The sequence below is a fragment of the Euprymna scolopes genome, chromosome 29 (genome assembly GCF_053919585.1).
Source record: "Euprymna scolopes isolate OS-2025 chromosome 29, ASM5391958v1, whole genome shotgun sequence".
NCBI lineage: Eukaryota > Metazoa > Mollusca > Cephalopoda > Sepiida > Sepiolidae > Euprymna > Euprymna scolopes.
The window spans coordinates 31728253-31753037 of record NC_136510.1 but is presented as its reverse complement, the minus strand read 5'-3'; the positions used below and the strand labels follow the sequence as shown (position 1 = coordinate 31753037).

The 24785-nt window shown below is 33.9% G+C and overlaps 1 protein-coding gene across 23 annotated transcripts in view; it reads left to right on the top strand.

Annotated features, from left to right (window-relative positions):
- LOC145252572 (IQ motif and SEC7 domain-containing protein 1-like) overlaps positions 1-24785 on the top strand; it is a 737205-nt gene that overhangs the window by 351568 nt on the left and 360852 nt on the right. For 3 of the 23 annotated variants that reach the window (XM_080112209.1, XM_080112206.1, XM_080112222.1), the window contains exon 1: positions 19062-19251. The exons of 18 other annotated variants lie outside the window; for them this stretch is intronic. In XM_080112209.1, coding sequence (XP_079968335.1) covers positions 19226-19251 — 26 coding nt within the window. In that variant the 5' untranslated portion in view covers positions 19062-19225. Of the gene's footprint in view, positions 1-19035; positions 19257-24785 lie in introns of those variants that run through there. 2 more of the 23 variants (XM_080112220.1, XM_080112214.1) reach the window with 2 other exon arrangements.

Below are 24785 nucleotides of genomic sequence, written 5' to 3'. Positions count from 1 at the left end.
TTGACCTATATATGCTAAGCGCGTATACTCAAATATGATTTATGGAAGGATTTTCTTTTTCTCTTTTTTTTTTTTTTTTTTTTTTTTTTTCGGTTTCTTACTTGCATAACTGAATAATTCCATTTGTTGAATATCGTAACTTTTGTGGTTTTCGCAGAATTTCTTCATTGTCTTTGGTTGATATGCGTTCTCGCAATGCAGAACCATTGTTCAAGGTTCCTTTGTAGAATACCTTATTGCTTTCATATTAGAAAAAAGGTTGTTCATCATTAGATATTTGGAGATTTTGTTTTTAAATTCCGCTGTCTATTCATTATTGACTGAAATCTCTGAAAAGGTGGCTGCACAAAGATGGAGTTTATAGTAACATGTCTATTTCTAATGCAGATTTGTTATCTGTCTGAAGCCGAAACTATACTATTATTTCTCATTAAATTACTGGTGCCTCTGTTCAGTTTCAAGAGACAATGGATATCCCCTGTAAGGGTAAGTGCCCGTGTAATTGCGAGCCAAGGGTTGCATAATCTGCAACCAATCTCTCTTGAATCGGCACTGCTCGAGTCCAGTAGCAAGGAGACTGGAAACAATGCCGAGATAAGCGGAGAGCACATACAGCACCTGGAATTTCCAGATGGTCACCCATTTTAGTACTGAATAAGCTCAGCCTGAGTGATCTAAGGGTAACCAGTAGGTCAACGTGAATTATGCAATCTCATTAATATACTGTTGTGTTAAATTTTCAATTCAGTTGACTATTTCAAACTAACGTACTACCTTTCAATTCTAAATTGAAGTGTGAAGGTATAGTGTAGTACCTGTTCTGTTGTCAGGAGATCAGTATCATTAGGTACGTTAACTTCTACTAAGGTTGCTTCTTTCTCCATGTTCCATATCTTTATCATCAGTTTAATATCTCGGTTTGTAGTCATATGAATAATGTTTATCTTATATACTTATTAGCTTTTTTTCATGCAATCTTGGTATTTCTATTTTGCCAGTTATTTATCGTAAACGTTGGACCATGTTCTTAAAAATGTATTTCAAATCAATGTCATCTTGCACATAATTAGTCTAATATGTAAAATAATGTGGCAACAGTACTCCATTTTAGGACGTACCTGGATCTCATATAAGAGGACTAGCCGGCGTGTCTTGGTGTTTGGAGGTGTGTATAGCAGCAAAAAAAAAAAAAAAAAAAAAAAAAGTGGTAGTAGGCAGGGAGGTTCGGACCCGTGACGCGAAGGCGGAAAAGAAAGTAAAAGAAAATCTGACGTCTTACCGCTACTCCATGATGCGACCGGAAGCCTAAAGTATTCAAATTTAACGTAGTCAGTCAATAACAAAAGATGACTTGCAGATCTGGCGTTGCTTTTAAACCTTCCACGAAAGCAAATTAGACACAAGGTCGTTTTTAATGTGAGGGGAAAACCAGCTGGCCCCAAAAAGGGGGTACTCTGGTAGTATCCAAATAAATTGTAATAGTAATTATCTCAGTATGAAGGGTTTTCTCTACATTGACCAAGGATCAATTAGAGAACAGATACTACTCGGCCCGAATGCCAGACATTTGCATTCGAATAGTTTCGCTTTATTTATATGAAAAAGCCAAACAAACAGCCGAGACGATGTCACAGGGGAAATTTTGCTTAACTTGATCAAAAAAAAAAAGATAGAGACGATGTCCGTTTGTGAATCCGAGATATTACAATCTCGAAAGTATGCAAAAACTTCTTGCGGAATTTAACTATGTTATAGTCAGTGGGAAGCAGTTCCATAGTATTGTGTTCCACAGTCGAGCAGTTCTGTAAAAAAAGCTTTGCTCGTAGAATTTTCATTTAGTTTTAGGCACAGAAAGTAAAGGAAATTTCTGATAGTGATTGTAACAAGTTGAGTGCTTGCTGCGAATGTTTTACAGGAGTAAAACCATAGATTGAAGCTCAGTGGAGCATCTATGATGATGAAAATAATAGAGTAGCAATAGGTTCTCAACATCAACGTTTCTTTTGTGCAAAAAAGGTAGCAGTGAGGAGAAAAGGACATTGCTCACTACAGACATAATATCCCCAACCCATCCCCATAAGGGAGATAGCCACTGTCGTAAAGTATTGTTAGATATACCTCCCCTCTGAATGGAGTGCATTGTCTTGTAAGTTCCAGTCAAATAATATACAAGTTTGTTATCAAAGCTAATCACAAATCCTAACAGCACAATTAAATCCTACCTCGTGTCGCCCGCTCCTCATGTGACTGAAGCACTTTGGGATTTGAAAAACAAGGACAATTTATTAAGATGTTGACATTACCTTCTCTTTTGCTAGTGAGGGAGGATGTTCCAGGCTACAGACTTCTGTGGTCTTAACCCTTAAATTTATATTGATTTTAAGTGGGTTCTTTACACATGCTGTCAGCTCAAAAGTTTTTAACAAAGGAGGTTTCCTGGGTTGAAATCTGTCCATCTTGCACATATCATTAGCTGTTTTTTTTTTTACCTGAAGTGGTACTTTTTTTTTTTTAGCTTTTTAGATTAAATGGCTTTACGCCTTGTCTGAAGCGATTTCTATATATAAAAAAAAAGTATTCTATAATATTTAAGAGTATGATCACTCTTTTCTGCCGTTCATAAAAACAGAAAGATTACATGTCTGATAACTGTTGTCTATGATACAATATTCTAACAGGTAGCGCTATCTCTACTTTTTAACTTCTAATGCAAATCTCCACCTTTCTGCTTAACCTAACCTAACATGGAAATTTTCTTTTTTTAACCTTATTTTTTTACACATTCGCCTATAATTTTGTTGCAAGAGTATACAAGAGTCTTCTTTTATTCCCGTCAGCACCTGCTATAAAAACATAACATCAAGCGTTGGTGACTGCAAGAATTGGTGACTGCACTGAATATACTTATTCTTTTTTTTTGGGGGGGGGGGCTGAGGCTGTATTTTTAGCCAAAAACGCTATTAAAATAATTTGTTAGAGTATTTTTCATGAATGTTCAGATTTTGCTATCATTGTACCCCCTCCCTTACCGAATTCTTTGCTGATCTTTCATATGGTACTAAAGACGAGGGGAGGGGTCACAGAAGGCACTCTATAAAACTTAATGACCTGATAGTTATTCTCCGCCATTAAAACTGGCTTGTCATGCATACGTCCTACAAACTGGAGTAAGATATAATGTTTCAAAACAAATGAAACCCTCTTAAAGCAGGAAAAAAAAAAGAAGATTTATGACGTGAAAAGGAATTTATGTTTGGTTTTGTTGTTGGAGAAAATTCGAGATGATTATTAGAAAACTAGGAAAGTTCTTATTCTGTTTGGCCTCTTTTGTTATTGCTTTATTTTCATTCTTATCAACCGATAGGACTTTATTTTGCGAGTGAAACAGTCACATTTGCAAGTGATTTCCCCCCCCCCCCAAATGATGACTAGAAATAATAAAAGGGTACTTATGTACTTTTTGTACCGAGCTATTTTTAAATAGTTTTTTTTTTTCAGGTTAAAAGCAAGTTTCACGATATCTTTTATTCATTAAATTAAATTAGGTGAAAGCATAGAATAGTTATAAAACACCCTCCCCATGTTAAGAATGGCTTTCAAAATAACGTTATTCCAGCGCGGTACCAAAAATACATAAGTACCAATAAAACTTATCTTTTGGCGATTGTTTTTTTTTTTTTTTTTTTTTTACCAACAATCTTCCAAAACTTATTACTGAGTGAAAAATTGTCTTTTCAACACTGACTTACTTTTTAATAAAACGAGCGAGGTCTAATTATTTAAACAATAAAAAGTTTAATAGAACAATATAGTCTCTTTTTTTTTTTTAACGAAGGCTGTTAAAACAAAACATTTAAAGAATTTTGAATGTCTATACTTTCAAGTCTCAACATAGTATTAAGTGTATATTTTGAATTTCACTTTAAAAAAAAAAAATACGGAAAAATCTTTATGATGTATGGATAGAAAAAAAAAAGGACAGCACGTGGCCGAGCAAAAGAAGTGCATGTTGGGGAAAACGAACATGTGGACACTAGGATGAGAAAGTGCTGACTATGGCCAGCGTGAGGTGGCGGGGAGAGAGACTTTTAAAAAGCACATAGTATATGGCAGAGCGTTGTAAACCGTGTGCGAAAAGACTTTTGAAAGATAATGAAATGTGTTATTTTGGAAGAACCATTTGCACACACACGCAAAAAAATAAAAAATGTTGTCATATTTTTTTTTTTATACGTCCTTCCTTATTTGTATGTTTGTTCCTGCGATGGTACCAGACAACATGTGGGTCCAAGGTTTGACATGTAGCAACGCGGTTAAAGTGTAACAGCCATGATACAATATCTTTTCTATTGTAAACCTCTTTTTCTAATTTCTAAATTTTTTTAGATGAGGATTGATTCTTCATATTATTTAGATACTTTGGACTACAGTTCTCATCTTGAGTGTGATTTTCTGCAAAGACTTCTGACATAGTGAATGGATACTTGATAAAATTCAGTTGTATAGACTCTTCTGGAGGTCGAGGGTTCAATCCTTAGTGCGGGTCACACTCAAAATACAATTGCGAATTACTTAGGATATCTACCTAGTCATGGCTGACGGAATGATAACATACTACCTATGTGGATTTAATAAAGGGTTCCATTTGAAATTCTGCGTAAATTTCCGAGTTCGGTAAGATACACCTAAAGAAGCCCAAAGGTTGTATCGACCAAAATATTGTGAAAATAACACCCAAGACGAGAACAATAGTCTGAAAAATCCTGATATTACAAACTTTTTTTTTCTTCTTTTTTTTTAAAGAAAACCCCACCGCACTAAAAAAACATTTTAAGCTTATCAAAACATGGGGCCTCCCCTAGACGAGAGCCATTCATTTCAATCGATGCCAGATGGGGATCGGAGCGTTTATGATGTAATGATAGGAGCTTGGTCTAAGATGCATTAAAGGTAACCAGCTACCTCTTCCCCCACTGAACCACGCGCTCAAGATCTGAGGAGAGAGAATCAGAGAGAACGTTGTCATTTACAGCCTTTGATGTGTTGCCATAGATAGTCGTGTCATCAGCATAGATGTCAACGAATGATTTTAGTATGTGTTTTGGGAGATCATTGATGTAGATCAAGAAGAGAGTTGGGCCCAGGATGGACCCCTGAGGGACTCCAGCATTAATACTGTGGACCTCTGCTCTCACATATATCTTTTTACTTTTCTCCCTTTTTCTTTCTACTGATCTCTATCATATATATATATATATATATATATATATATATATATATATATATATATATATATACACACACTTCTCTCTCTCTCTGCCTGTCTCTCCTTATACACTGTGAAATTTACTTTATGTATGAAAACCAAAGAGGGGAGATATAAGACATGAGAAATATTTGGAATCAAGTCTTCCCTTGCTGTTATTTCAAATCATTTGAAACCATAGCAGCAAGTTTTAGTCTCCTCTCCATCAAGGCCAGAGGTTTGGAGGAAATATCAGATATTTTGTAATTCATATGCAAAACTAGAAAAACAAATGACTATGATTGAAACATTTTATGGCTGTAAAAAAAAGTGCCAAAAATAGGCTCTGAATAATGGATAATCTCCTTAATGTGCGACCTTAAGGGAAAATGCCACATAGCCCACTACGCAATTCAGGTCATTACCTTTCCAACGAGCCTTCATTTGTTAAATTCTGGTCAATAGTCACTGAGATTTGGAATTGCCAAAAAAGGTGGTATAGCTATCTATCTATTTATTTATCTATATACTAGCAGGCCACTCGGCATTACCTGGTTGTAAAATACGCTTAAGTATGATATTTTTATTAATGCAGAATTTGTATTTATTATTGGATGCAATATATAGTAATGATTTAAAGTTTTAAAAAAAAATTACTCGTGCACCACCACTGAGAATCCAAACCAAAATGTTTAGCTTACGATTTACTTTTTCCTTTGGCATTAATGCCTTACCTATGAAGACATGATTGTTGCAAGGCTAAAAAGTATAGCTATTACGTTAGGCATGCATATTCGTAACATCGTCGTTCGACGTTCACCTGGTAAATTCCATTTTTTTAATTTTCACACTTTTGCACTGATTTTCCTCAGCTAAAACCGAAGTATGTTTTGCATGGGTTCGAATACCCTATATATAAAGTTTCAGCCCATGAGAAAACCAAAAAAACTCATAGGGAATCAATTAAAATGAATGTTTAAAAGAATATATAAATTAGCTAGATCTTTAGCAGATGAATGCAATTTCATGACCCATATATAACAAAGTTGTATTTTCTTTTTAAATAAATAGAAAAAAAGGGTTTTAAATATGAATATCAATGCAGAAACAAATTTATAGGAGTGTGTGTGTATGTATGTATAATATATTATATATATATATATATATATATATATATATATATATATAATTGTAGCCAAATTGAATATTGAAATGCTCATATCTTCTGTTCTATGCAACAAAACTACATGATATTTTGTAGGCTTTTCGAAGATTATAGGTTTAGTCTATGGTTTAAATTTTATGACGATTGGTAAAAAAGAATCTATATTTTCAAACCGATAAAATATGCTCAAATTTGCCTACATTTTTATATATAGTGTCCTGGCAGGCCAGCTTTAGTTTTGCTGCTTTGCTTAGGATTTTTTGTTTGGTTGTCTCCTTTTTGGCCTTGCCAGGACACTAATATATAATTTCATATCTCTCTCTCTCTCTCTCTCTCTCTCTCTCTCTCATATAATTTTTTTTTCCTTTTTTAAATTCGTTTTATCTTTTTTTTTTAAAAAAAATGTAGTTTTTTTTCTTGTTTCACAAAATATCTTGTTTATAGAATAAAAACCAGCAAAGAAAATAATTGTAACTAATCAATATTTAAATGCGTGTGAATAATTCACTGTTTATTCACATTTTGTTTTCTTTTCGAACAATATTGATAAATCTATTTTCTTTGCTCATTGCAATATATATATATATATATATATATATATATATATATATATATATATATATATTTGAGATGAATAGAATCACGTTGAATTTTAAGTACACTATAAGCTTAACAAGAAAAAATTCACTACAGTAACAACCGTTTATTTAAACTCCTGTTAATTAAAAAAAAAAAAGAAGAAGAAAGGCAAATCGCTGGGAACTTTTACAAAAAACCGCGTATAAAAAACCGCGTATAAAAAGGTAAATATTTAAAGAGTTGTTTTTCTCCACTTTTATTTAAGTAAAGATTTAAAAAAAAAAATTAAACCTTCTACTATCGTTTAAAAAAAAAAAATTTTTTTATTAGTTTGACTTCATCTACTTTTTATAACATTTTTATCAATCTCTTGTTATGATGAGAATGATCAGTAGTATTAGTGATATTAGTATAATTATTATTAGTACTGTACTAGCTTACGTATGCGGCGTTGTCTGGGAGTCTTTTTACTTCGTTATTTTTATTTTTTATTTTTTTCGACTAAACCAGGGGTCTCTGAATTCTGGCATGCAGACCAAATCCGGCCCACTAACATTTTTAATCTAGTTTGCGAAGCTCTCGTGGAAAACTTTAAATAGGAAAAAAAAAATTTTAAATGTGGAAATAGTGTAGTGGTTTTACTTTTTGTTTAGAAAATGCTTAAAAAAATGAGATTTTGATGAACCAGTTTTAGTAAAAAAAACAAAACAAAAAACAAAGTTAAGAAACAAAATAGTATAAACATATCCAGGTCATTTTTTTTCTTTTTTTATTCAGACCTCTTAAAAGTTAGCAATGTGGCTCTCCATTTGCATCTTTGGAGACCCTTGAACTAAAGTTTTTTTTTAATTGGATTTTGAAAGGTAAATATAATTATGATATCGTTTGTTCAGTAAATTATAAATGTAACCCAACTGTTATAAAAGATTAACTAACTTGTGTTAAACTAGTAATGTTTTAATCTCTATTGGATATAAGTAGTTTTGAAAACTTTGTCTTTTAATACATGTTAATAATTTTAAAGTCAAATTTCTATTCGACACTTTAAAATGCTTCCAATTTCCTTTCAGATTTGGAAGAGTCAGAAAGTAATTCATTATTTTTGTATAATTCAGTGTGGGGATTCGGTCCCCTCTATTGGAAAGGATCGTGAAGTCTCGAAAATTTGCAAAGTTGTAACTTTCAGACTCTGTATTTGCAAAAAACTTTGCCAAGTTTAGCTTTGATCCTTCAGATATCTGTGTGATGGCCTTTTTTTTTTTTTTCTTTTTTTTTTTTTTTAAAGTTCCCTTCAACGTCGACGAATTGAGAGTTGTTGATATCGATTCCTTTTGAAATGTTCAATTGTATCCTTGGCGGGGTTATTGGAGCATCATTGAGTAATGTTCCCTAACGTAGGAGAAATAACAATCCATGTTCCTTATCGAGTCCTTCTAGACTGAGGAAGGAAGGGAGTTCAAAACTTGAAGAATCACAGTTTTATTATCGCAATAAAGTTGAAAATACAATAAAGTCAAAATATGCTTCCAAAAGGGAAATTTAATCCAAGATTCCATTTTAGGGGATAGTTGCAGACGCATTGAGTTCCTTTCTGAATCTTAATTAGAAGGGAAAAAAAATTCCTTAAAAATCGAATACAATTTGACACGTTTGGTCGCGATGAAATCTTTACAGGAACTGATATTTTACCTGCTTGGAGTTTGTCGCGAAAAACAAAACAACAGCAAAATTTCCAACAAAAATCTCGTCCACATGTCTAAAAAAAAAAAAAATCTAAAATCAACAACCATGATGCAATTGCAAGTGTTCAAATGCAAATTTACTAAATGGGGGAAGGGGGGGGGGCAAATGCCGAACTTTGTTATTTTTTTTATGACTTGTTCATTTTGCACTCACGGGGAACCATACATGCTTCACTTGTTGTTGAATGGCATTCACCTTGGGCGGGTTGAACCAGCTTCCTCTGAAGGAGGAAGTGTCAAGAGTCCCTAGTTGCTAGCTTCCTTTGAAGGATAAAGATGCTAGAAAATAAAATTCACAAGTATTCTCTAGTCACATTAGTTGGTTAGACATAATCATGTTGACTCACAGGTTCCCGGGAGATCACCAAAGTTAAGCAACGTTGAACCTGGTCAGTACTAAATGGATGACCATTTAGGACGTCCAGGTGCTGTATGTGCTCTCCGCTTATCTCAGCATTGTTTCCATTCATACTGAACTTTTCCGTGCCATTGGACTCCATGCCGATTCAAGAGAGGTGTGTTTGGGGATTGCGCAACCCATGCCTCACAATTACGCGCGCAACTGCCCTTACAGGGGGTATCCTTTGTCTTTCGAGACTGAATGGAGGCATCGCAAGTTGGTTAGGAGAGACGATACGTTTTCTTTCTTTTTTATTGTGGGAAGGTGTTCTTGTCCTCACTTAGACGGTGCCTGCTATTACCAAATAGTCACCCATTTGGTACTGTCCAGGCTCAACATTACTTAACTTTGGTGGTCTAATGAGAATCGATGTGCCAACATGATTATGTCAGTCACCCAGCAGGAAAACAAGCAACGATATCCGACAATTTTAACATTAATGAGCCTATACGCATAAAATACCAACTTGCTTGATTGTGCACGATAAGTGGTCCTACGATGAACTGATATTCCGACAACCTCCTCCAGCAGTGGGAATAGTTCTGTTACTCTTGCGTTTCCTGCTTGACACTTAATTTCGTGCTCTTGTAGTGGAGGAGTGGTCCTGGAATTTGTGCATGCTCAGCAGCACTTTGTGTAGACTTCGCCCTTTGCCTCGATGACGCCAGTAACCAAAATAAGGACAAAAAAGATCTGTCCACGATGGTGTCTAGTGACATCATAGACAAAGATATATTTTTAAAAAATTTTTAAATGTCTATTAGTGTTAACTAAAACGGTAAGAATATTGACTTTTGTCAAATTGAATATTTTGTCTTGATGACAAAGAAACAATAGAGACCAACTTTGCTTTATATATTAGAAGATAAGTATTTGATTAAAAACTGATCAAAAACAAAACAATAAGAAGACTAACTTTACTTTATATATTAGATCAAATATTTTTATAGGAAGAAAGCTATCGATGGCAAAGAAGCAATAGAGACTGACTTTATATATTAGATCAAATATTGTTTTTTTATAGGAAGAAAGTCATCAATGACAAAGAAATAATAAAGGGACTAACTTTACTTTATATATTGGAACAAATATAGAGTTTGTAGGAAGAAAGCTATTGATAATGAAGAGAAAGAACATAGAACAAATATCAATGTTATCGGAAGAAAACTATTGATGACAAAGAAACATTAAAAGAGACTGACTTTACTTTATATGTTAGAAGATAAGCATTTGATTAAAGACCGATCAAAAGCAAAACAATAAGGGGACTAACTTTACTTTATATATTAGAACAAATATCGATTTTATAGGAAGAAAGCTATCGATGCCAAAGAAACAATAGACTGGCTTTACTTTCGATATTAGAACAAATATCGATTTTATAGGAAGAAAGCTATCGACAGCAATGAAACAATAAAGAGACTATATATATTAGATCAAATATTGATATTACAGGAAGAAAGTTATCGATGATAACGAAACTTTAGAGTGGTAAGCCATTTTAGTTTTAGAAGAGAAATATTGTTTCAAACAAAATAATAATATCAATCAAAAGAAATCTTGAATTGTAAAAGTTTGCTGACGAAGAATAGTTGGATAGCCATTCTGAAGAAGTCTTGAATCGTAAAAGTTTGCAGATGAAGAGCAAAATTACTAATCGTGTGGACACGAAATTATGTGCAGGAATTTAAAAGATCCAATATGTTTTATGGAGTGATTCCGCTTTCTGATTGGTCGATAGCAGATCATCATTCCATTTGATTGGTCAATTCCTATGACTCCTTTCTATAAATAGAACCTTCTAATTTTTTTGGTAATCATACCCTTATTGATATACCAAAAATATTGCAATAAATAAACTGAATATATATATATATATATATATATATATATATATATATATATTAGATCATATATTGATTTTGTAGGAAGAAAACTATCGATGACAAAGAAACGATAAAAAGTCCAACTTTGCTCTATATATTAGAATATTAGCATGTGACTAACTGTTGATCAAAAAGAACGCAATAAAGACTGACTTTTTTATATATATATTCGATCAAATGTTGATTTTGTAGGACGTAAGCTATCGATGACAAAGAAACAATAAAGAGACCGATGTTACTTTTTATATTAGATTCATATGTATCTGGAACATGAGTTTCAGCGCCTTTATAAGCAGTTTACTTTTTTTCTCGGTTATAAAATAATTCATAAGTTACATTAGAGGCGTTACGCCATTCGTTCCTAATTGACATTAAAATCTCTTACATAGATCTATTATCTATGTTTAATGTCCGAAGCCTCGTTATTAACAAGTGCATCTTGTGCTTAGATTATTCAGTTGCCAATGATTCCTCGTTTTAATTGCTTGAAAAACATGGAAAAACAAAATCTGATCATGCTGTAGTCGGTTACGCCATAACATTGCGAAAATCTCGTGAAATACCATTCAGAGCATCTTCTCTTTCATTGACAGAGTACAAAATTGACTTCTCTTTCCTACAGTTTCTTTCTCCTGTAAAGACCTCGCTAATCTTTCTACTCTATCGTTATTTTCATGGCAGGTGCTCGACTGAGCTCCAATCTCTGATTACCCATGTAAAACATTCACAACAAGAACTCGTCTAGTTACAACCTTTCTAAAAAAAAAAAAAAAAAAAAAAGGTTCCTTTTTCTCTCTTAGTATCTTTAGCTAAACGGGAACTTCCATGAGCAGAGTTTCTTTCCAAAAAACTATCCGTCCGTGAAACGCAATGCTGTGGGGTTGCTTCCCAGCAGCACAATCATGTTCAAATCCAATGTTAGCAAATTCTTGTTTAGCTGTCCTCATCATTAATCAAATTTTGCTCAGATCCAATTATTATCGTCTCCCCCATCCACCCGACACGAACCATTAACACATGTTCTCAAGTAGCTTTTCAGCCTTGATAAGCGATTGATCGTTAGTAAAACAAAATAATAAAAATAGATTAATTAGACGACGTTTGTGTGTGTGTGTTTTTTTTTTTTTGTATTTGTTTTTGAAATGTTTCGTAAAATGGGAAGGCAGTTTTGAAAATACACACACTTGTAGGCATTGAATAATATTTAGTTTATCAATAAGAAATTAAATGTGGACAGTCTATCCTTACTTTTAGGATAAGTTCTCGACTGAGCTCCAATCTGTGGTCCTCATCAGCAAATTCTCGTCTAGCTGCAACAACCGTCAACAATTTCCCTCACTCTCTATCTATGTCTAAAAATAAACAAAAATTTCTATGAGCAGAGTTTCTTTTCTTCTCTGTGAAACGCAATACTGTGGGCCTGCTTCCCGGCTGACTATAGCATGGTCATTTTCAAATCTAATGTAAACACGTTTCTGTTGAACCGTCCTCTTAAATAATTGAACCCTATTCAAGTTCCACCATGACTGATCATGTTGTCTCATCATCTACCTAACATTTATTAATTCTTATCCTAGAGTGGCCTCCAGGCCTTGATAAGCGGTGATCCCCCTCCCCACAGTAAAAAAAAAAAAAAAAAAAAATACTATTAATATTTGTGCCATCTTGGGTCACAGCCACTGTTTATTATACTTCGATCCAATTCTAAAATTCATAAACTATGACATATCTGGTAAGACATTCTTGCATAGCTAAAAATAAGTTTTTATTTTTATTTATTTTTATTTTTTTTACTTTTATATTATTCTCATTCAAGTGAAACTCTGTGGAAATTCCATGGTGTTTTTTGTTGTTGTTTTTTACATTAATCTGTATAATTTACTCATAATATCTCTTTTGAAATAAATGTCTGTTGGGGTCAATACGGTTAAAAGAAATTCATTCCTTTAAAATTGTTGCTATAGATATAAACCCATAGCAGTTTAATTCTTTTTAAAGCAATAAATATGCTGTCTTGTTACTGTAAAAAATATTGACGTGTTGCTAGTCTTAACAGAAAAGAATATATTGTTTAACTTTTAAAACCACACCTAAAATCAAATGTCCTCCTTGCCCTTGTGCAGTTTTATCATTGAAATACAGACTGGCCGATGTATTTTGCTAACCATTTATTTGAGTGAAGAAGACCAAAAATTTACAGAACACTCCTTGACTCTTCAAAAAGCAGTTTTTTTACCCATTCTCTCTCTCTCTCTCTCTCTCTCTCTCTCTCTCTCTCTCTCTCTCTCCCTCTCTCTCTTTCTCTTCCTGGCTTTCTTTCTCTCTCTCTCTTTTCCTTGCTTGCTCTCTCTCTCTCTCTTTTCCTTGCTTGCTCTCTCTCTCTCTTTTCCTTGCTTGCTCTCTCTCTCTCTTTTCCTTGCTTGCTCTCTCTCTCTCTTTTCCTTGCTTGCTCTCTCTCTCTCTTTTCCTTGCTTGCTCTCTCTCTCTTTTCCTTGCTTGCTCTCTCTCTCTTTTCCTTGCTTGATCTCTCTCTCTTTTCCTCGCTTGCTCTCTCTCTCTTTTCCTCGCTTGCTCTCTCTCTCTCTCTCTCTCTTTTCCTTGCTTGCTCTCTCTCTCTTTTCCTCGCTTGCTCTCTCTCTCTCTCTTCCTCTCCCTCTAGCTCTACCTCACTCTCACTCTTCTTCTAGCTTTCTCCCTTGCTTTCTATCTCTCCCTCTCGCTTTCTCTCTCTCTCTCCTTCTCGCTTTCTCTCTCTCCCCCTCTCGCTTTTCGCTTCTCTCTCTTCCCCTCCCGCTTTCCCCCTCTCGCTTTCTCTCTCTCCCCTTTCTTCTGTATCTCTCTATTTCCTAGCCCCTCTCTCCATTCCTTCTTTTTCTTTCGTCTTTCACTCTCCTATCTCTCTTTCCACCCCTATCTATTTCTTTAACCCTGACTTTTGGTTTCATTAATATTTATTTTTACTTTCTTGTCTGTTCTTTTACTCCTTTTATTTCTTCATTTCTTTCTATTTAACTTTTTTAAAAAAATTTCTTCATTATCTTTTATTTAAATTTCTCATTTCTTTTACGTCCTTGCAGCTTTAAGGGAGGCTTTGTCAGTCAGTCGCACTTCAGTTTGAAATAGTATTACCTTTGCTCTCTTATACTGAACTTTAAATAGAATTTTCTGTGATCGATCATGCTTAAGTTTGCAATAGCATTTTTACAATTTTTCATTCTTTTTAATTTTTTTCCATTTTTACCCCAAACAAGGCACAGTGCCAGTTTGATGTAGGGGGCTACTATCAAGGCCATAAGTTGCAGGGTTGCTATGTAGGGAATTGAGCAGCAAGATGTCTGTTCACTTTACACTTGAACTTCTGCATGTCAGTAGGGTTGGGGAAGCAGGGACCCGGAAGAGCGTTCCAAAGTCTAGCAGTTCTGGGGGAAAAAACTATTAGAGTAGATCTTTAACAAAAAACATTCTTTAACCACTGATTGCCGGGACAAAATACCCTACCTGAGAGTTCAATTCGCAGGCAACATGAGTTGGAGCAAATACATTAAGGACATTGCCAAGGCTGCTGCAAAGAAGGTGCAAGAAAATTACTCACACCTATATCTCTATAAAGTCATTATTTGTCTGTGCATGGAGTATTATTTCCACATCTGGGCTGATGGATCTACTGCTATTCTCTCCCTTTTAGACAGGGTCCAAAAAAAAGTCCCCAATCTAATAGGCTGTTAGTCAAGGCCCAAACCCTGTCCTATCGCCACAGTGTTGCATACCAATGGAATGTGCTCTGAATAAATTCATAGTACTTGCACTCCCTTAACATACATACCCCCCGACTAACCAGCAAAATTTCACCTCTTCACTATTGAGGTCCATAGATGCTGGAAAGCCTTTTACTCTAATGCTCTATTTCCACGAACTGCTAAATTTTGGAATTATCCTCCTTGGATTCATTGTGAAATTTCACTTTAGAAACGTTCGATCTTAGTATAGGGCTTTGTTTACATTTGTATTTGACTGGAACTGCATGCTAAGACCAGCACTAGCTTCCATCGTGTGGCAATTGGCAGTGGTCTATAAGAGACATAGAGTAAATCTGCCTAGTGTCTTTTACAGGTTTCAGAATTACGGTTGATATGTAGAAATGTTTAATGTGTTATTATATAAATATATGTATACTCCTATAAATTCTTTTTTTTTTGTGTGTGTGTATTGATATTCATATTAAAAATCCTTTTTTCTATTTATTTAAAAAGAAAATACAATTTTCTTATATATGGCTTGTGGAATTACATTCAATACCAAAAGATCTAGCTAATTTGCATATTCTTTTAAACATTCATTTTAATTAATTCCCTATTAGTTTTTTCGGTTTTCTTATGGGATGATCATCTTTAGTTAACTATTACGTGTAATTATATTCATACAGATATTCTACATGATTTATACTTGCATAATATTTGTTTCCATATATATTTATGTATACCTATATATTTTTGTTTAATCTATCTATCTATCTATCTATATATCTATAAAAGTGAATGTGTCTGTCTGTGTGTGTGTCTGTCTGTGTACATTTCCCTACGCAATAACTCTGTTAATTTTTAGTCTACAGGCTAGAAATTTGATATACAGGGTACTGAGATTTGAGAAAATCTATGTGATCGGTTTTCGGCCAGAAATTTGTCTGTTAAGGGGTCAAAGTTCAACGATTTGACCCTTGAGAACTCTACCAAACTCCTCCGACAATTTTGGGTCTAAACACTTGAAATTTTAGATATAGGTTCCTTAATAACTTGATTTGAGCCCAAAACAATAAATGTTAAGGGGTCATAATAGGGGTCAAAGTTAAAAAAAAAAAAAATTGACCCCTACGGTCTCTACCAAATTACTCAGACAATTTCTGGTCTAAACATTTGAAATTTAAAAGCTTTTTAATCGGTTTGGGTTGAAAATTTTTAGTTACCAATATATGTATGTATGTATGCCTGCCTAAAACTTTCGACAGAGGCAACGCATTATACCAAGATCAGTATCGTTTTAAAGTCCGACCTTTCAGACGACAAATATCGAAAAATTGGCGAAAAACATTAATATCTTCACCTTCAACTGGGAACTTTTCTACAGGGGGGGGGTCACTCTTTTCGCCGATATTTTTGAAAGTCATCCTCTCCTTTCGATTGTCTAGCCTTAATTTTAAAAACTGTCACTTCCGGTTTGGCGGTGGTTGTAACAGCATAGACGTCAGGTTTTTTCCCCGTTCTTTTCCTCCTCCTCGGTACGGGTTTGAGCTTGCCTTCCTACTACCACTTTTTTTTTTTTTTTTTTTGCTCAACAGACACATCCAAACACCCGGGCAACGCCGGGCTGAAATGCTAGTGATATATATATATATATATATATATATATATATATATATATATATATATATATATATATAGTAGGTATGTGAAAATGAATAGCCGATGCTCAAAATGTATATAAACATTTTGACTCCTTCCTTTACTTAAAAATTCACCAAAAATCAGGAAATGACCCAATTTTTACGACATTTTCAGTATTTATCAAATAATGATCACGGAATATAATGAACACATTATTTTTATTTAAATCTTAGTGGAAATGTATTTTTTTTTAACAAAAAAATACCTTTACTAAAGTTATTGTTTTTCAGTAGTAAAAAGAAAAATGAATGATTTATTTTTACTTTTTTATGGAAATAAAGCTTCATAAATTGTAACAATAAAACAAAAAGAAAAATTAATTTTTTCAGGGACATTACGAAAAACGCCCCTAAAGTTTGTATTAATGAATTCAATACAACTCAAAAATTAATTTCTCGAATTACCGATATTATAATTGAATTAATCATTGTTTATTTAATATTTTCACACGAAAAATTATAATTGCAAAAAATATTTCCTCCTTTTTTTTTTTTTTTTTTCTAAATTACGTTTTTCGCATAATTTTTATATGTAAGATCCCAATATTTACCTTGCCTGAATTAACCTGGAACTTTCTGCGTAACAATTTTTGTATAATCATAAATTTTTTTTTTAAAAACTTAATTTAAAAGCAAGAACACAGGAAAATAATTAAATGAAAAATGGTAAAAATCATACAAACATTCACAATATAAATGTACGAATGCATGGCGGGGGGGGAGCATTTTCCACCTTCCAACTACCTGACGTCATTTTCAAACAGCCTTTTGATTTTCTGATATTTTGGGCTTCCGTAGAATCCATTATACAAATTTGTTTGTTTTTTGGCTTGTGTGAAGCCAGACTCTCTCTTGGAGGGTTAATTAAGCCATTTTTTGTACAAAGTGTGTGTGTGTGTGTGTGTGTGTGTGTGTGTGTGTGTGTGTGTGTGTGTGTGTGTGTGTGTGTGTGTTTTTTGTTTGTTTTTTGTTTTTTTTTTAATTCAGTATCTTAGGACTTTACTAATTATCTTTGAAATAGACCCAGAAAACTATCTATCTTTCAAAGAATTTTTACAATGAATTTATTCAACCTCAAAATTTAGCTGAACTTGTCAGTTTCCGAATGTCGTTGCGAAAAACATTTTTAATTATAACCTCTTTTTACGTTCAACTTCAGGATTTAATCTTTCAAATACAATCAAAAAGTTGTCGAAAACCTACAAAAAATTGTGATAAACCGGCTTTCAAAACTATGTCCCCTATCTTTGTTCCGCCATTATTGCCTGTACCTAGTGTATAGATATCAAACAGTTAAAAATAAATATTTTTAGTGCGCCCGGCATGTATAACGTTTGAGAACTACTGATCTACATAAACGACATGTAACATTTTGGGTCACGGATCGTCTATGTTGCGTTTTAAACAATGAAGTCCTCATTTTAGTAGTTCATAAAAGGTCGCCCCGACGTCTTCAACTTGATTTTTACTGGATGACTTGATCTGTTTTTTACGAAGAATCTTCCCCTGCTGTCTGTTACCAGTTTTAATGAATGACGTCATTCTTTTATGATGTCATCCAGTGTGTCTCCACACCTTTCACTGATATCCATTTTTTTTTTTTTTTTTTTTTTTTTTTTCATTCTATCATCATCATATCGTAAGAATCCGAAGATTGTTGGCATTGATTTTTCTGCTAATTTTCGAGACAAAATTCTTTCTAGAGGATTACAGGAGGGACCACGTGAAGGTTGCCAGCGTCGTAAGTGGAGCGAACTGGATTCGAACTTGAGACATCACAAATCGTCAGTCGGTGTCGTTAATTACTAGACCACCGCCACCCCAACCTTTCATTCTATAACACCTATCTTCTTTTTTTTTTTTTTTTTTTTTTTTTTTTTTTTTTTTTTTACTCTCTTTCATCGATATTCTTTTCTCTCCTTTCTCCTTCAATCAGTTCACTGATTCTTTTTCTCATTCTTTGCTCACCTCCTTTCAATGATATCTTTTTCACCCCCTGTCCTTTGTCCTCCCCCCCCCCTCCTTTCACGGATAGCTTTTTCTCGTCCTCTATCCCCTCCCTCCGATTACTGATATCATTTTTCTCATTTTATACCTTCCTCTCCTTTCATTGATATCTTCTCCACCTTTACCCCCAATTTTTCAGCTGATATTTTTACCCCCCCCCCCCGCCGTCCTCTACCCACTCCCGCCTTTCATTGATATCTTTTTCCCTCCGGTTACTGATATCCTTTTTCTCATTCTCTACTTTCTCCTCCATTCATTAATACCACTTTTCTCATTCTCCTATTCAACACGTCTTTAATTCACCCCCTCTCCTCGCCCCCATTATTTTTTACTTTCACTTGTTTGCTTTAAATTTTGCTATCCTCTTTTCACGACTTCATTATTATGTTTTTGTTTTTTTTTACTTTTCCTTTTCCTCCAACTTTCGCTTCCTCATACATTGACTTCATTTCCTTTTCCAATCCATAGCGCCCCCCCTCTCGATCCACCCACCTTAAAACAGGATCTTTGTACTTTATTTCCCTCCTCTTATTATTGGCTCTTACATCTTCGTCCAATCCCTTTTCTCACTGACCTCTTTAAAATATTTATTGCTTCATGCTCAGTTACCATATCTTGCCCTGACAACACACTTGAATTTTTATTTATTCCAAGGAATTTCTTCAGAAAAATGTCCAACAAAATGCAAAATGGATAAAAAAATTTTTTTAAAAAAGACATTCAAAAGTGGGTCTTAAGATCTGCTGTTCAATTCCAAGTTCAAAATGGATGATACACTGGGCAGAAAGTCGTAAGGTTTGTTTTTGTTATGTTTTTGAAATCTAATTGCAGAAATGTTTAATTCTAAGTGTAAATCATTTCTTAGTTAAGTTGAAGGAAGTTTGTATTGTATTGTATTGACACAAAAAAAAACGTTCTTGTCTAGAATTCCTCCCTAATATTAAAAAATAAAAATAAAGAAAAATTTGTATGATATACGTACCATTGAAGAAATGAAAATATATTTTTAAAAAATCATGTAAATTGTAATTTTATTTTTAAATCAAATTTTTTGGAGTAATAGAAGAGCAGCTGTATTGTCCACCATTTCGAAAACAATCTAAAAAAAAACAAAAACAGATGGAGATAATTCAATAAGTCAAACTTGTGAGATTTTTTTTTGTCGTAATGTCTACGAATTTCCATAAATTGCTTAAAAATTATTTTCTTTATAATGATATAACTACTTGATCAATTGACGTGATTTTTGAAATGTGATATTTTTGTTTCATCATCAGTACGTACATGATATAGATTTTTCTTTTTGTTTTTTAATATAAGGAGATTTCTGGACGAGAACCCCCCAAAAAACCTTAAGCTTTAAAATACTTTATTAGATGCATCTTATTGGCACATTTAGAATGATTAGTTTTTGTAAATGAACCACAAATTTAGATTCAATTCTTAGTTATGTCATACTAAAGACTAAAAAAAATATTGTACTTGATACCCTCTTGCTAAACACTTCACATTACAAGATAAGGATCAAGAGTAAGTGGCGAAATCCAGGGAAAGGAGTGGAGCCCTCCATTCCCTCTTTGTAGTAGCTAATGAAAAGGGAATCTTTGGGTTGCCCTCGACTATGATTGATCACTTTATTTTAATTTAACTGTACCTACCTGAAGTTGCTCAGTTTACTTGAACTTTTTTTTTTTTTCAATCAAAAGGAATAACTTAGTATAGACGGACACAGTTAAATGCCTCTTTTTTAAGATGGAGGCCATTTAAAAATAATTCCAATAGGGACAAAGTATTCTCTGAAAGGAAATAACTCGAATTACATATTATTCTTAGCAGCATGCTATTAAGTAAAAATATGCGTGCTTGCACGTACAACAATAGCCACCACTTATAACAAAGAATTACATTGCTTAATACCCGGAAAAATACTTATTTGCAGAAAGTTTGAATGCAATATTCGTTTTCAGCACACCCGAAAACCGATAGGTAAGTTTTTTAAAGTAGGTTTTGTGTTGGTCTACCAAATAAATCACCCCTAAAAAAAATACACCCCCCCCCAAGGTAGCTGTAAAGTGGGTATCCATTTTACGTTAAATTAATATACAAAAGTGATCCCCCACTTTTTAAAGCTATAATTTCTTCATATCTTGGAAGCTATTCGTTTCCTGGAATTTTAAACGTTATTTTCATTTTCAGCACACCTGAAAACATATTAGTGTTAATTTTAAAGGATTTTTTAAGGGTGGAAAGATACTGCATCTTTACCAATGCTACAATCATAGTCATTTGTTTTCCTAGTTTTGTATATGAATTACAAAATATCTGATATTTCCCCAAAATATTTCTTGGACTAAAACTTGCTGCTATGATTTCAAATGATCTGAAATAACAGCAAGGGGGGACTGGATTCCAAATAATTCTCATATGTTATATCTCCCCTGTTTTGGAAATAGAATACGATTATGAATATTTCCAGTATCAAATAATCTTTATCCACTGTGAAATTTACTTTACGTATGAAAACCAAATATGGGAGATATAACATATGAGAAATATTTAGACTCAAGTCTCCCCTTGCTGTTATTTCAGATCATTCGAAACCATAGCAGCAAGTTTTAGTCTCCCCTCCATCAAGGCCAGAAGTTTTTTGGTAATATCAGATACTAGCAGGGGAGGGGGGGGTCTTTGCCCAGATGTAAAATATGCTTAAATATATTTTAATTCGTCCAGATTTCGTATATATTATTATAGTCGTGATTTCAAAAGTAAAAAAAAATAGTATTTAGGTGCCATCAACTAGAACTGAAACTGTATTATTCAAAGCTAGTGATGTTACCACTGTATCAATGTGACACTCATATAAACTTGTTAAGAATTAAAAATAAACCAAGATGAATCCACAAAAGTATTAAGGGGTTTCTTTAGTCCTCTTCCACTGCAAGAACTTGGTCACAGGGGTCGGAAATTTGGGATTGAGAAATCAAAGCCCTCGAGGAGTGACACTCTGACCTGCAAAAAGTGCCTCGGCAGCCCCGTTGGCATTCTCTGGGGAGGGTGCCTCAGGCGATTTAACCCTCTTCTAAAAGATAAAAAGCAAAGACTGGGACGGTGGACCTCCTAGAACTGCACAGAACTAAACTCCCACCACAAAACCAACAGGGATCGGATCATTACAGGAATGGTCTAATCTCCGTTGATTTTGGGGGTCAAGGATAAAAATCCCTAGCCGAATATGTATATGCACGTATCAACTTTTCATGACTCACACAGAGTTTGAAGAATGGTCAACTATGCCAGCTTAAACTACACCCTCTTCCTGGCTATACCTTCTTCTCCTGCTCCCTACCCAACACTGCACATGCATCCCCTTCGTTACACTAAGGAAGATCGAAAGTATGGTAAAAAATACTGTTCTTTTCAGGAAAAAGTTATTTTTCTTTTAAAGACATTTTGTATTCCTACATGTCAACAAATAAGTAGAGAAAAGGTATGAACATATACACTTTTCGTATTAATATTTTATACTTGCATACACACACACATATATATATATTCACATTCTTGTCTGTTTGCTTGTTTGTTCACAATTTGATTAATATAGACAAAAGGTCTACTACTTTAATATTTCATTTATTTCTATATATAGTATGATTCTATCAAAATATACGATTATGAGGTCGCCTCATTTGCATATTATATTAAGGAAAACCGATTTTACTAAATAGCTGTATGTTAGTTTAAGTTTCTAACGAGAGAGTTGTTTTAAGTGTTCTATTTAAGATTATTTCATCAACTTTAAATAACAATTATATTGATAATATATTTAATTTAATCGTTTTGGAATTATCATTTCCAACGTTGATTTTTTTTTTTTTTTTTTTTTTTTTTATAGAAACGGGTAGAGTTACTTCCCCTGATGAGTTTTTGTTAAACTGAAAAAAATCTCATTTGTTTGTTTTTATTATTCTTAAAATGACTATACAGAATTTTTTAGCGCTCCTGGACCCCCCCCCCCAAAAAAAAACAAAAACAAGTCGAAATTTTCCTTTATTTACGAAAAATAAAAGCCAGTGAAAAAAAATCCCTTTACAAAAAAACAAAACAAAAACAAGCCAATAAAAAAAATTCCATTTTGTTCTTGAACTTTTCAAACGGGTTAATGTTTATAAACGTTATTATTTCTACAGTGGGCGTTTGCAAATTAGCTTTTCCCTTTATTCGCGTTTTCAGGTTGGAGTCTACCTACACGACTATTTTTGTTATTTTTAGTTTTTCTGATTGCTCTGGCACTCGTTACTATTTTTATTGAAACAAAATTTTTCATTCATTTATTTATTTACTTTTTTTTTTTTTTTTGATGAGGGGGGTCCAGCACATGAGAAAAAAAAGTGCTCAATATCTGGAGAAATGCTTCTTCTCTTTGTATCCCTTCTGCCGAAATATCTGGTGGTGAGAGCATCACATGCATCTTATTTGGGGCAATTGCATTTACATATTTTTATCCGTTCTTTTATTTTTTAAATTGCTGCGGGGTCATCGACGTTGCCCATGATGAAAATGATTAATATTCTTAGTATAGCAGGTGTGTTCTAAACGGAACTTTATGTCGACCCGGACAACGTCGAGTACCTATGCTAGTATATATATATAAATTTGAATTATTTTGTGTATTATATTAAAACCCCCCCTTTTTTTTTTCTTTTTTTTTTATTTAGGTATTTACTTGCTTTCCCACAAAAGTAAATGTGATACAAGGTCGTTTTTAATGTGGGGTGAAAACCAACTCCCCTAAAAGAAGGTCAAAAAGGGGCACTCTGGCAATATCCTAAAAAGCAGTAATTGTCTCAGTATAAAGGGTTTCCCCTCCATTGACCAGCATCAGAATAGATACTACATTTTGAGTTATATATTTTTTTTTTCACTCTGAAAGTTTACAAAAATAACAGAAATAAACAAAAAAGTTAGGCACAAGGCCACTCAAAAATTGGGGAGGGGGTATCTATGGTCATCCTCATCACTATACCTTTGCTAGTCTATGCTTGATCCTAGCTAAAGTTTTCCTTTATCACAATACCTTAAACACCGAATGTCGTCCTACCTAAGATTCCCAAATCATATCGTGTGTTTTTTTAACAATCAAATAAATTTGTAAACATAAAATTTTATAAAAACTCGTTTGTCTAATTTTATTTCATTAGCTTTTCCAAAAAATACAATCAATATGTTAGTAAAACCCTCCCAAGCCTCTGTAGGTGGTAGAATGCCCACTGTTTTCCAGCTTGGTGTTGGCCGAAAACAAGGAAGTCGCTCTCTATATAAGGCTGAAATTTTAGGCAGGAGCAAAGAAACTACGGTTGGGGGGGGGGGCGTAAGATTGTTTATTGGGTTAGCTAGGAACGAAAAAAAGGATCAGGGTGTGGGTATCTTGAAGGGTTCCAATCAGTGATGGAGGAAGCCATTCGCTCAGCTAGCTAAGAACCTAGTTTAAACGCTTGTTTTAGGGGTCTGGAGTCCGACAAGATCTGGAACTGTGTACGCCATGTTTAGGCGGGGAACACAAACTCCAACTTGGCACCTTTATGCACGCACAGACTCACTATCTTTATCCGTCTTTGGTCAAAGGCCTTGGAGTATAATTTTTTCCTATCACAGTTGATCTTTACCTTCAGCTGGTGCTTAAAGAAGGGAACCAGATCCTGGTCAGCAAAAGATTCCACCCTGCGCTTCTCTTAAACTCCATATCACCATTCTGAACACAGTCAGGATCGCAAGAAACACCATTTGTCTCTCCCTGTCCCACGGCGGCTGTGCGCTGTGGATGACATAGGACATGTCCAGCGGACGAAGCTGCTCGGAAACAATGCGAGCTGTCACCTCATTGACATATACCCAGTAATGTCTGAGTCCGCTGCAATTTCTATATATTGGGTCCAATATAATATAATAATAAATACGAAATCTGCATTAATCATATCATATTTTAGTGGTCTGCTAGTATATATATATATTACACACACACACAACAAAGGGTATAGGTATAGATGGAAATAAGCAAAGAACAAATTATATAGAAAAATAAATGATTTTACACAGAATCATGTTTCTTAATATACAATATTTTGTTTTTGTTATGAAACTTTGTCAAGGATAGCATTTATTCAATAATCAAATCATAAGATATCGTCGGAAATATATGTATATATACTAGTATGCTACCTGGCATTTCCCGGGCCGTGAAATATGTTTAAATATGATATTTTAATTCATGCAGACTTTGTATTTAATTATTTAATATTGCACCGCCAACTCTCTATCGATTATTAT